The sequence below is a fragment of the Aethalodelphis obliquidens genome, unplaced genomic scaffold, assembly GCF_003676395.1.
Source record: "Aethalodelphis obliquidens isolate GAN/ISIS:26980383/991018 unplaced genomic scaffold, ASM367639v1 scaffold63, whole genome shotgun sequence".
In the NCBI taxonomy this organism is placed as follows: domain Eukaryota; kingdom Metazoa; phylum Chordata; class Mammalia; order Artiodactyla; family Delphinidae; genus Aethalodelphis; species Aethalodelphis obliquidens.
Window position 1 is genome coordinate 2386892 of NW_020838007.1, and position 13852 is coordinate 2400743.

At 56.9% G+C, this 13852-nt stretch overlaps 1 protein-coding gene across 10 annotated transcripts in view; it reads left to right on the plus strand.

Moving 5' to 3' along the window:
• Positions 1-13852, plus strand: part of TANGO2 (transport and golgi organization 2 homolog) — a 29141-nt gene that overhangs the window by 12076 nt on the left and 3213 nt on the right. For 2 of the 10 annotated variants that reach the window (XM_027088491.1, XM_027088490.1), the window contains exons 3-7: positions 5764-5852; positions 9788-9907; positions 10301-10415; positions 11368-11438; positions 13640-13793. In XM_027088491.1, coding sequence (XP_026944292.1) covers positions 5764-5852; positions 9788-9907; positions 10301-10415; positions 11368-11438; positions 13640-13793 — 549 coding nt within the window. The other 8 variants (XM_027088485.1, XM_027088489.1, XM_027088488.1 and 5 more) reach the window with 8 other exon arrangements.

Below are 13852 nucleotides of genomic sequence, written 5' to 3' on the forward strand. Positions count from 1 at the left end.
CTGGGACATACTGCCCGGGCCCTGCCCTGCCCTCTCCCACAGTGGCCACTCAGTGTGGGCAGGGACCCTGAGTCGATGTGCAGAGATGCTAAGACTGAGCCGCTGAAGGTGGCCATGTGGGCAGGATGGGGGAATGACGTGGGTACAGCACAGCCCTGCACCTCTGACTGGGGATCAGGTGGCAACAGAACAGTGGCAGGGAGCGAGACCTGGCTTGTGGGGCTGGAGCCTGTGGCCAGTGAGCAGTCTGGGTGGTGAGGGCAGAGTGCAGGGGGTGGGTCAGGGAAGCTGGGGGACCAGCTGGAGGAGGCAGGAGGCTGAGGCCAGGGAGGGGCCACACGGTCTGGTTTCCTCTCCTCCCCATGACCCCTGGCTCTGGACGGCGCCCCTCCATTCCCCGGCACCCTGGTGGGAATCCACCGACATTTATCCACATGGAGAATGAGGCTGGGATGTGACCCTCAATCACAGATGAGCCACTAGTGCGACTGCTTAAGAAGTTTACATCATCTCAAGATCTGGAACATTTCAACTGGCTTCTGGGATTCCGTGCTACCTGATGTGTGGCTGAAGTAACTCATTCCGGGCTGGGGAATGGGGAGAAAGGGGTGCCCAGTGTCCCCTTCCTGCAGGGGAGTGGGCAGCAGGGCCATGCTGGGGGCCGGGAGTTGGCCCTGAACAGCCCCTGACAGAGCATGCCGTGTGAGTCGGGGTACAGCCAGGGGACAGAACCCCGGAGCAGTGATTCAAGCAGGGAATGTCTAACTCGTGGAAATATAAACTGTTGTGAGATCGGGGTGCCCGAGGCAGAGCCTGTCCTTCATCCTTGGGCTGAGACCCAGACCTTGTTGGGGGCACAGCCGTGGCATACCGGGCGGCCGGGAGCTCTCTGGGCACTTGCTGGAAGTCTGCCCGCTCTGCTCACGCTGGCTGCTGTCGGGCGTTTGTTGCTGGGGAAACCGCACCCAGAGCCTGGGAGAGAAGCCTCTCCCCCTGCAGCGTCCCTCCAGCGCCCTCTGCTGACAGAACTGGACCTGCAGCCACTGCAGAGCCCCCAGGAAGGGCGGGAGTGGGACTGAGGCAACAGGTGGATGGATCACTGGCGCTGTCGCCTCCTGTGCTGAGAGTGGCACTCCTTCCTCCTGACAAGTGAGGACACGCAGCCTGATGGCCACCGAGTCCATGGCTGCCTTGGTTCTTACTCACGGATTCAGCCAAGCCCTGAGGTCACCCCTGTTCTCCTGGGAGGGAGAAAGAACAGAAGGGACGGGGAGGGGAGCCTGCGTCCTGCCACGACCTGCCTCTGACAGCTCCAGGGCTGGGACTCGGTCTCAGCATTGATCTCAAATGTTGTCCTAGCCTGATGGCGCTGGAGGTTGAGAGGGACTTCTGGCTCCGGGGTGGGCAGCTCTCACGTGTGATGTGGGACTAGGATGGGAGGAGTCGGGGTGGGGCTGCTGTGGGAGGGACACTGCAGCAGGGCCGTGAGGAGAGCCTGGTGAGCTGACCCTGGGCCCATCGGAGACCAAGGAGGGGCCCCCAGCTCCTGGAGTGGGGGAGGGGGCAGGCTCAGAGCCGGGAGGCCTGGATGTCCTCACCTGGGCTCCCTCCCACCTAAGCTGTCACTGCCCTGGCTGGCAATGCAGCAGCTTCTACCCCCACCCCAGTGCCCATCACTGAGTTCACTGCCGGCCCCCCACCCAGTGATGTCAGGAGAAGATTTGTACTTTGTGTGTGTTTGTGGTTAAGTATACATGACATAAATTTACCTTTTTTTTTTTTGCCGTACGCGGGCCTCTCACTGCTGTGGCCTCTCCCGTTGCGGAGCACAGGCTCCGGACGTGCAGGCTCAGCGGCCATGGCTCACTGGCCAGGGCCCAGCTGCTCCGCGGCACATGGGATCTTCCTGGACTGGGGCACGAACCCGTGTCCGCTGCATCGGCTGGCAGACTCTCAACCACTGCGCCACCAGGGAAGCCCAAATTTACCATTTTTAATCGCAGGGCTCAGCGGCATTAAGCATTCACACTGTCATGTAACCGTCACCAGAACTTCCTCATCTTCCCAAACTGACACTCTGTCCTCAACAAACACTGACTCCCATCCCCCTCCCCAGCCCCTGGCACCCACCCTCCTTCTTTTTGTCTCTATGACCTTGGCTCTTCTAAGTCCCTCATGGAAGTAGCATCATATGTTTTCTTTTTGTGTCTGGCTTTTTTTCACTCAACATAATGTCCTCAAGGTTCATCCACATTGTAACATGTGTCAGGATTTCCTTCCTTTTTAAGGCTGAATAATGTTCCTTTGTGTGGATGGACTACGTTTTGCGTCGGCATCCATCCTGTCAGCGGACACCTGTACTGTTCCCGCTTCTCGGCTGCTGTGGACATTAGTGTACAAGTACCTGTCCCAGCCCTCCTTTCAGTCCTTTTGGGTATATACCCAGAATCAGAAAATCCTGGATCACACGGAACCGCCAAGTTGATTTCCTCGTGTGTCTTCTGATGGCTGTGCCAGAGGCTCCCTGCAGCGTTGGTCCGTGTCCTCATGTTGGGTGGTGGAGTGGGTCTTTGTGGCGCTTCGTCGTCATGCATCATTGAGACTAGGTCCTCTCCCCACAGCCGGAAAGGCCCAGACCCAGGGCCGCCGTCCACTTGGACACCGCTGCCCACAAAGCCTGTCCGGGGCCTGGGACCCACACACTCCCCTGCTCCGGCACCTTCGACATCACACCTGTTTTCACCTGTGTTTGTGAGCTAAGGTCACCCGTGTCAGTAATGCTCCAGGGTCAGCTGATTGCAGAGGACTCTTCCATCTGGGTCTGTGGCCATCCCTGCCGTGTGTAAGCACTGATCTACACAGATCACCTCTGCCCTGAAGGACAGAGTGGGACATCCTCACTCTGATGCTGTGGGCGGTGCCGCTCCTGGCTTTGTCCTTTCCAGTCTCACGGGAACCTGTTTTCTGGCCTCCCTAGAATTAGTTCCTGAAAGATGAGGCCAGCCCTGCCAGCCCCACCGTGCCTGTGGGGTTCTTGAAGCCTCTCTCCCCTCCTTGGGCTGCAGCCAATTTAGAGCGTGTGTCCTGTGGGCTATTCAGCCAAGTGCCCTCGTGGGTGTGGGAAGGGAGGGGAGACAGCCCAGTGTGGCCGGGAGTACATGTGAACTGCCTCTGCAGAGCAGCTCCAGGCCTGATGTTGGGCTGGGCCGTGACTGTCATGGACCCCTCATCTGCACCCCACCCCCATGTCACCAGCCCACTGCCCTCCATATTGGGGCGCCCATCCCTCCAGACGTGGCAGCCCTCCCCCATCATATCCCACTGCCATGTCCCCCCAGACACTGCCCAGCATGATCCCCCAGGCGCCCTTGGGTTTGACCTGCCTTCCAGGCTGCATACCTGCCCACCCACAGGTGCTGCGCCCTCCTGGGGTCACCCCTGGGGGGTCCCGGCCTCTGCACCGCACCCCCCATCACGCCTGAGGTTGCCCAGCACTTGGAACCTCCATATTTTGCCGACACGATGAAAGTTCCAAATCAGGGGACCCCGAGTTCATGGGATGGGGATGTCCTGGGTGGGCCTGACCTCATCGGGGTGGCCTGCAGAGGGACCAGCCCCTCCTCAGGGAGTAAGCTGCTGCCCTTGGAGGGGCCCGTGGCCAGAGCTTGAGGGCAGCCTCCAGGAGGCGAGTGACCTCGGCGCACGGCAGGCGAGACCAGGGCCCCCAGTCACATGGCTTCAAGAAACTGACCCCTGCAACAGCGGAGACGCCGCCGACCAGCACCTGTGTCACCTCGGGGCTGAGCACCTGGCCGAGATGATGGGTGGGCGTTGCTTTAAGCTGCCGCATTTGTGTAGATGTTTGGCTGCATAGAAGACCAGCATACTCCCGTCAGTATGGTGCTGTCATGGCTGTCACGTCACCACCCTCTTTGTCAAAATGTCATTTAGACCCACAGGTTGATGCTTTTACTGGCTCCACCTGGAGGGACTGCTGGGTCAGCTGTTGCCCTTTGGGGTGGCTTCCATGGAGGTCGTCACTACTGGACACTTCACTGGACCCTGGCCTGTGTACCCGTCACTGCTGCCAAACTCCCCCCGGCGGTGTGCAGACCCCTCCCCTGACTGTGCCCAGACCCACCCCTCAAATGGTGACAGACCCTTTCCATGACTGTGCCCAGTGGGACTCGGAAGTGAGGAGTGAGGGGCTTCCTCTCGCTTGGAGCCTCCACGTGGTACCATCATGCCCACCAGCAGTTCGGCTAAACAGTGACTGATGAAAGCAACCCAGCGCTTCAGGCTCCTAGCGATTAGCAAACATCTCGCTTCTTGTCTACAAATGGGCAGTTGGAGTAAGAGGACAGAGGCACTGCTCTTTCGCTTTGTTCTTTTCCCTAAGTTTTCCTTTCTGGAGTCTTCACAAGAATGGGAACCAGAAGCCACGGCACCGGCCTGGTTCGGGCTCAGCCTCCCGTCCCCTGCAACTGCAGGGGTCAGGCGAGCGGGCAGGTGAGGGGCGCTGGGCACCTGAAGGAGGATGCTTGATCCTGGCACAGGAGCCACTGCACCCTCTGGGGGGCCCAGGCCCCGCAGCCAAGTCTCCCCATGCGGGGAGGGGGGGCATTGCGCTGTCCTTCTCCTGACTGCTGGTTAGCCAGCTTCTGCCAGGATGGGTCCCGGACTGGGTCCCAGGGGGACAGGGCAGACATGGCAAGGGACCATGGGGTCCAGGTCAGGGCCTGGCAGCTGGAGCTGCAGAGGATCCTTCTGTGAGCGGCTGCAGCTTGTGTCAGGGACAGTGAACCCCCCGCCCCCTGCACCTGAACCTGGCGCAGCCCTAGAGCCAGCTGTGTGGAGGGACAGCCAGGTCACAGGCTAGACAGGTATCCTGAGGGTGGTGAGGCTTCCAGGGTGGTCCCTGGCAGTGCCAGCGCCTGTGGCCGAGGTGACGTGGGAGGCAAAAGTGGGGGGTGACACGTGCACACAGGTGAGAGACTTCCAGGGCCCTGGGGTGCCAGCACTGGTTTTGCCTTCAACTTTGTGAGTGTCTTTGTTAATTCACATTTTACCACAAGCCGATATTCATGAAATCAATGAGTCGATGCAAACAGTACTTCTGAAGACTTCTGAGGATCTAACCCCTGACTCAGCGAACTTGGTTTCAGACCCACTGTGGCCCCAGGTGCCGTGCCCACCTGCGGTGCTTGGAGGGTCCTTCGGTGGCCACTCTTAGACCCCGGGGTCTTCGGGACCCTGTGGGGTGACCCTGCCCACTCAGTCGCCGTCTGTGTTCATAGTTATTTTAAATGGCAGAGCTGACCGAAAACTTCGTTTTCTTACCTCAAAACCAGGGCCCTGAAAACATCGATGTCTTTGCTAATTGCCAAAGAAATACTTGTTTGATTCATAATACAAAACACTAGTGAAACACAGAAAAGTCCTCACTCGCTCCCTCCCAAAGACACCCCAAAGCGCGGGATGGAGCAGCCCTTGGAGTCCCTGAGCGCTGGTGGGAGGCTTACAGGGTGTCCCTCAGGGGAGGGACCGAAAGGCAGGAAGACACGCCCGCCCAGCGCCCTGTTCCGGGTGGCGGAGCCAGCAGGGCTGAGCCGGCAGCCACCCATCTCCTCCTCCCAGTGGGTTCCCGTCCTCTCTGGGACTTGCCCAGGTTGCTGCCTACTAAGGTGCTTTGTCTTGGTAACGAGAGGAAACACGTGACTCTTCCACATTCACGCGAGACCCTCAGCCGTGCTCTCTCCTCAGGCTCATCCTGGCCGCCAACAGGGACGAGTTCTACCACCGGCCTTCCAGGGCTGCAGACTTCTGGGGGAACAACAACGAGGTCCTCAGCGGTGAGTGTCCCCGCTGTCCACCCAGCACTGTCCACTCAGCTTCACGTGCCCGGATCCCCGGGGGAAGCAGCTGGAAGGTGGGGGTTGTATTTGGATCCACCATCCGCTGCGGTTGGTCTCGTGTGAGGCATGATTTCAGACCGGTCACCTCGGAGCATCATGGTTATGCGTGCACGCGTGTGTGTGTACATGCATGTGTATGTGCATGTGATTCTGTTAGACACATGCACCCCTTGCCCCAGGGAGAGTGGCCTGAGTTTGGGGAGCAGAGGCCCGGCTGGCAGGGCTGGGGGAGCCGATGGGGAGCCCATGGGGTGGAGTGGAGGTGACCGCACCCTGCCTGCCCTGCCGGTGGCTTCCGCAGGCCCCTTGGAGGGAGCAGCTCCTATTCCTGCAGGCAGGGGCCACTCGGAGGACGTGCAGACAGGTGTCGGCCGGGCCAGGGACCCTCTGCCTGCGGAGCCTGGAAGCTCGTCTGGAGCATCCACGAAGGCCTCCAGTGTGGACTGGGGTCGGGCAGTGGTGCTGCGTGGGAGGAGGATGGGAGTGGGGAGACCAAAGTGGGGGTCTGAAAGGAGGTGGGGAGAGCTGTGAGCGGGGCCCTCAGGGTGGGAGTGCAGGAGGGTGGGAGTGCAGGAGGATGAGGCTGGGTCTCGGCCTCACCAGAAGCTGCTCAGGAGACCTTGGATACCTGCTTGCTCGGGAGTGCGGGGTGGGGCTGGCGGGGAGGCCCCTGCTGCCTGAGCTCTGGGCACAGTGGTCATGTGTGTGGGGACTTCAGCCAGGCTGGCCATGGCTCCCCCAGAGGTCCAGTGGCAGGCCTGCTGGGCCACGGGAGGGGGTCCTAGGGGAGCCTGTGGGCATGGCCAGGACCATCCTGGGCTAGGACGGAACAAAGGGATCGTGGGGAGAGGGCAGGCCGTGTGTGTCACTGCTGCAGGGCACGCATGGGAGGCTGAAGTGGGGGCTGCTCAGGACGGGTGAGGTGAAGGGTGAGGAGCTGATCCTTCGGGAGGGAGGCAGGAGGCACTGCTGGGGCACTTTGTCGATGAAGACATGGAGGCTCAGACGAAGGGTGAGCCTGCCTGGGCCCCTTGGCTGTCCTGGCCCCTGGGCTCCACGCTTCCTGCCCTGGTCAGTGCCCATCCCACTGGGGAGCCCCAGCCACTCAAGTCCTTCACCCTTTGCAGTGGTTTGGAGGTGGCCCCTGGCGCGTTGATACGCGTCCTGCCAAGCGGGAGGGTGGCCCTGCTGCACCGCAGTGCTGGGTGGGCCCGTGGCCACCACGCCTGGCTCAGGCCTGGGAGACCCCAAGGTCCACCCCCTCCCTCTGTCTGGTGTCGCCCAGCGTGCACAGAATTGTAGCAGCAGCGTCAGCATTGCTGGGGACTTGTTAGGCGTTCAGGAACCTCTGGGTTCTGTTTCTTCAAGTCCTCCGTCTCCTGCTGTCTCTCCTCAGCCCCCCCAGTCACACGTGTGTCAGTTTATCTGAAGTGATCAGTGCCCTTCAGTTATGCTTGGTTCACTTAAAAGCCCTCTGTTGTCCCTGCTCCTTTTTAGGTAGTTTCTATCGCCATATCCTTTACTCACGTTCACTAACCTTTTCTTCTTTAGTGTCTAACCTGCTTCTAATCCCATTCTGCATATTTTTCATCTCACACACTGTAGTTTTTATCTCCAGAAATTCCACCGTGGTATCTTCCTTGTCTGGACTGTGTTGTTTGGCCAGATGTGGAAGCTTCATTCACTTTCTAGTTGTTGGTTTGTCAGAGGCCTCTGTGCTCTGGATGTGGATCCTTTGCTGGATAATTGTGTCACTGTCTCATTTTCTTCATGATGTCCTTTGGTGAGCAGAATATTTTATTTTAATGAAGTGCTGTTTATCTTCTGTTTTGCGACTTGTTCTTTTTGTGTTTTACCCACAAAGTCTTTGCCTATCGTGAGGTCGTAAAGATATTTTCCTCTGTGTGCTTCTGGAAGCCTCCTGATTTGGGTTTATGCTTAGGTCTGTGATGTATCTCAAATTAAACTTTGCGTGCGGTGCAAAGCAGGGACTGAGCCACGCCCACCTCTCCGGCTGTCCCCACAGCACCAACCAGTGGGCCTCCTCTGGCCTGTGCATGACTACGACAAACTGGCTGAAAGTCAGTTGATCACATCCGTGTGGGGCCGTTGTGGACTCTTGTGTCCCACTGACATGGCTCGAGTGCTGCAGCCTCTGAGCAAGTCTGGGAACCAGCTGAGGTGAGCCCTGTGGCTTTGCTGCTTGTTGGGACTGCTGTGGACGTCCTGAACTTCAGGGCCAGCTTATGAATTTCTATAAACACCAGCCCACAGGGTCTTCACTGGGATCATGTCACCCTCTTGGTCATTTGGGGAGAACTGTCATCCTTTTTCTGTTTTGTTTTATTATTTTTTTATTGAAGTACAATTGATTTACAAGTTTGTCTTAATTTCTGCTGTTCAGCACAGTGATTCAGTTATACATACATATGTGTATATTCTTTTCCATTATGGTTCATTATAGGATATTGAATATAGTTCCCTGTGCTGTACGGTAGGACCTTGTTGTTTATCCATCCTATATGTAATAGTTTGTATCTGCTAATCCCAAACTCCCACTCCATCCCTCCCCTCCCCCCCCTTGGCATCCACAAGTCTGTTCTCTATGTCTATGAGTCTGTTTCATAGATATGTTCATTTGTGTCATATTTCAGATGACACATACAAGTGATATATTATATTTGTCTTTCTCTTTCTGACTTATTTTACTTAGTACAATAATTTCCATCCATGTTGCTGCAAATGACATTATTTTATTGTTTTTTTTATAGCTGAGTAATATTCCATTGTATATATGTACTACATCTTCTTTATCCATTCATCTGTCAGTGGACATTTAGGTTGTTTCTATGTCGTGGCCATTGTGAATAATGCTGCTATGAACATTGGGGTGCATATATCTTTTCGAATTAGTTTTCTCTGGGTATACGCCTAGGAGTGTGATTGCAGGATCATATGGTAGCTCTATTTTTAGTTTTTTCAGGAACCTCCATACTGTTCTTCACGGTGGCTTCACCAATTTACATTCCCACCAACAGTGTAGGAGGCTCGCTTTTCTCCATACTCTGGGAGAACTGTCCTCTTAACCATGTGAGCTTCCCGGGCAAGGAACAAGACTCCTCCTTTAACTAGGTCTGCCTGACGTCCATCCCTCAGCACACACGTCTTTCCTGTAACGTTTTCCTAAGTGTTTTGAAAATCTTTCAGTGCTGTTGTAAATGATTAATTGAATTTTCATTTTCCAGTTCTTGCCAAGTATTCACTTACTCCAGTAGGTTTTTTTTGTAGATCCTTTTGGATCTTCTTCACATACGATCCTATCTTGTACAAATAAGGACAGTTTTGCTTCTTTCAGATCTTTGCAGCTTTTAGTTCTTCTACTATTATAACTTATTACTGTTATAATAATAATATGTTAATGACTTAGCTATTTTCACTCCAGTTGTCAAGTGAAATGCCCCTCTGGCCTGGGAAGACACTCTCCTGGGGCTGTAGTGGCCTTGCTGGCCCTGCGGCGGGGCCCACGGTTATGGAGGGTTGCAGCCTGCGGGGCTCCTAGTGAAGGGCCCGCCGAGGGCTGGGTCCTGCCTAGGGAGGACAGCCAGTGTCCCTATACCTGATCGGGATGCGGGGCTGGGGCCTGGCGCGATTTCTGCGATGGAGCTGGTGCTGTGCCCCCAGCCTGATGCCCACCCAGGCACCAGGATGTGTTGTGCAGGGGCCGGGGGTTCCCAGGGGCATCAGGTGTTGTCCCGGGAGAGGGTCTCTCCCACATACGCATGGTCCCCAGGGGCTGCCTCAGACTGCGGTGTTCCAGCCCCCGTTTCACCACAAGGGCTGCTGGGCTGGTGGTGACACTGTTGTTGCCGCAGGGCTGGACATGGAGGAAGGCAAGGAAGGCGGCACGTGGCTGGGCATCAACACGCGGGGCAAGCTGGCGGCACTTACCAACTACCTGCAGCCACGGCTGGACCGGGACGCCCGGGGCCGAGGTACGGGGCGGGGGGCGGGGCTTCCTGGGCACCTGGAGGGATGGGAGGAGTGACGAAAGGAGGGGCCCTGAAGCCCCCTGGCTGGCAACGCCGGGAGCCACCCTCGGCCTGGCCATATGGCTCCCACTTGTGGCCATGGCATGGCTCCCGACTGCCGTGTTGTCACTGCCCATCTGGTGGACATATACTGTCCCCACTGAAGACGTTTCCCCTCGTGCTGGACTTCCACGTCGGGGCACAACAGGAAAAATTTTCAAAATCAGAGTTCTTGGTGCCGACCTCCTTGGCTGCCGGGTCGCTGAGGTGTGGCCGTCCCGTGGGGGACCGTCAGTCTCCCCAGGAGAGGGACTCAGTCCTACCGCCCCGGCCATGGGTGTGTGTCCCCTGATGCAGGTGAACTCGTGGCTCAGTTTCTGACCTCAGACATGGATAGCTTGTCCTACCTGAAGAAGGTCTCCGCAGAGGGCCACCTGTACAACGGCTTCAACCTCATAGCGGCCGACCTAAGGTGGGTCTACCGGCTGGGGACGCAGCCCCCAGGCGCCGCACAGGGCCGGGTTGCAGGCTTGGCAGGCAGCGGGAGCCGGGGCATCTGTGGCAGCCTCTCTGGGGACATTACACCTGGTGGGCTCAGAGAGCGTCCCAAGGGCCGAGCCCCTCCCAGATCCACTGTCCTGGGGACTCAGGGATCCAAGCTGGGGCAGTGTGAGGGCCGCCAGCTCCTGCTGTGGGAGCTGGAGTAGGGCCAGGGGTGCACGCGGGCCAGATCGGCCCCTCCGTCTCGTCTCCTCCCCGCTTCTGTGGCTGAGGAGCCCGTTTTTGAGCCATACCTCACTTGCCCTGTGGTCTGGTGGCAGAGGTGCCCCGGTGGAGAAGGCGGTGCAGGCACAGCTGGGTACAGAGACCCCGGGCCCCATGGTGGTCGGGCACTGCCGAGTGCTGGGCAGAGTGGGTGGCAAGGCTCACGTCGGGTTCTGCAAGGGGCTCGGCAGACGGCTCCTGGGGCAATGACGCTGTCCATGCCACCCATGGGCCCTGTCGCCAGAGGATATGGTGGCCGGGAGCTTTCTCCGCCCGGGGTGGGGCAGACCAGCTGGGAGCAGGGCAGGAGCAGGGGCAGAGGGGCCTGTCCTAGAGGCAGGAGGAGCAGGTCCCCCAGGGAGTTGCAGGCCCTCGAGTCTAGGGCGCCTGCGCTGGCTGTGAGATTCAGGAGTCAGGTTGCTGGGACTCTGCAGGAGGCTGGGGCCACGTGGGGAAGTGGCAGTTGGGGTGTGGCCAGGCCCATGTTGCCACACACAGAGATGCTGGGCAGGGTGGGGGGCAGATAGCTCAGCAACAGCGGTGCCTGCACGGATGGTGCCACCTGAATGCTGGGGCCCGGGCTGTGGGGCTTGCCAGGCAGCGAGGGTTGGGGACGCCCTGTGGCTCCTGTCTGACCCTGTCTCCCCTCTGGTCCGCAGCACAGAGAAGGGAGATGTTATTTGCTACTATGGAAACCGGGGGGAGCGTGAGCCTGTTGCCCTGGCACCAGGTGAGGCTGCTCTGGCGGGTGGCACAGGGTGGGGCTGCTCCTGTGGGGACCCCAGTACTTTCAGGGACCGGGTCCCTGCTGATTTCCCTCCTGGTGCTGTTTTTCGGCCGTTCGTGTACCTTGTGCCCAGTAGTGGCCATGGCCTCACCCGGTCCACATGAGGCTGCACACAGGTTAGGTTGCCTTCCCCCTGTACCGAGTCCCTGGCTGTCTGGAGAGAATTGGAAGCTAAAAGGCACAAAAGGACGCAGAGACCTTCCCCCGCAATTCTGTGACCTTTGTGGAAGCATCTGGAAACCACCCCATGATGCCCTCAACTGTGACTAGAGATGCTTCTTTTCTGCTAAATTGCTGCTTAGAAGGAATTCTTTTGAACTCCATCCTATTTCTTCCCTGAGCCAGCCGCGCCTGATCCATGTCCCTTAAAAAAATAAACAACAGCTCCATTGAGACATAACCGCGTGTCATACAGTTCACTCATTAGAGTGTGCCTTCAGGTGTTTTACTCTATCTACAAAGTGGTGCAACCATCACCAAAATCTAACTCCAGAACATTTTCATCACCTCACCAAGAAACCACACCCACTGGCACTGTCCCCGGCCCCTAGAAACCACTAGTCTCCTTTCTGTCTCTGTGGATTTGCCTATCCTGCACATTTTACATAAACAGATGCAGACAATATGTGGCCTTTTGTGTCTGGTTTCTTTCCCTTTCTGTAATGTTTTCAAGGTTCATCCATGCTGTAGCGTGAGTGAGGGCTCCATTCCTTTTTATGGCTGAATAATATTCCATCGTGTGGATTTTCTGCCTTTTGTTCATCCATCATCCACTGAAGGACACTTGGTTGTATCCACCTTTTGGCTATTGTGGAAAATGCTGCTGTGAACGTTTATTATGTTTTTGTGGGGAAACGTTTTCATTTCTCTTGTGTGTGGACCTAGGAGTGGAGTTGCTGGATCATAAGGTAACCATTTAACCTTTTGAGGAATTGCCAGACTGTTTTCCAAAGCAGCTGTACCATTTTATTTTCCCAGCAGCAACTTATGAGGTTCCAGTCTCTCCCCATCCTCGCCAAGACTTGTCACTGTCTGACTTTTTGATCGCAGCTGTTCTGGGCTATGGTGTGGTCTCACTGTGGCCTTGATTTGCATTTCCCTGATGGTTAATGACGTTGAGCAGCTTTTCATGTGCTTGTTGGTCATTTGTGTATCTTGTTTGGAGAAATGTCTATTCAAGTCCTATGCTTGTTTTTAAATTGGGTTGTCTTTTTGTTATTGAATTGTAAGAATTGTTTTATATATTCTAAATACAAGTCTCTCATCAGTTACATGATTTGCAAATATTTTCTCCCATCCTGTGGGTTTTTCCCCTTTCTCGTTGGTCTCTTTTGAAGTACATCATTTTAAATTTTGATGAAGTCCAGTTTTATGGGGGTTTTTTGTTGTTGCTCATGCTTTTGGTGTCACATCTAGGAAGTCATTTCCTAATCTGAGGTTGTGTAGCTTTCCCCCTATTTGGTTTTAGCTCTCATGTTCAGGTCTTTGAGACGTTTTCAATGGACTCTTGTGTGTGGTGCGCAGTGGGGGTCCTGATCTGTTCTTTGCATGTGGCTGCCAGGTGCCTGATGGATACAGTGTGGTGATGCCGTGGCTGGCGGTGTGACTATGGGCCCCACAGTGCCAAGTGGCAGTAGTCGTGTCAGAGTTGGCCCGGAGTCTGGTAGCAGCAGAGGGTAGTGGCTCTCTGTCCTTGGTGCATCTTTTCAGGCCGCATTGCTCTGGGTTGGCTGCCCCTGCTGCCTCTTTTGAGAAGAGGCTCTGGGGGCCTTTCCACCTTGAGACTGGGACTCTTCTTGAGAACTTGTCCTGAGAAACTTGCTCTAAGCCCCTACAGTGCCCCCAGCCAGGGACCTGGCCTACGCCTCGGGCCGGCCAAAGTCAGCGGGCTCCCTGACCCCGGCTGACCCTGGTGGGCCGCCTCCTGGCCTCAGGCTGTGGTGCTCCCAGCCTTGACCTTCTCAGGTGGACCCCCACGTCGGGCTTCCCCACTTATGGATGGACCTTCCTCTGCTGTTGATTCCGATCACCCACCCCCAAGGCCTGGCGAGTTCCTGGACGCATGTAGAGAAGGGGCGGGTGGGTGGAGTTCCAGCCAGAGTCCCCCCCACCTCCCACGCTGGCCGAGCCAACCCCTCCTGCAGGGACCTACGGGCTAAGCAACGCGCTGCTGGAGACGCCCTGGAGGAAGCTGTGCTTCGGAAAGCGGCTCTTCCTGGAGGCCGTGGAGCGGGGCCAGGCGCTCCCCAAGGACGCCCTGGCCGCCCAGCTTCTGGACGTGCTCAACAATGAAGAGGCGTGAGTGCTGTGCCACACACACACACACACACACACACACACACACACACACACACACG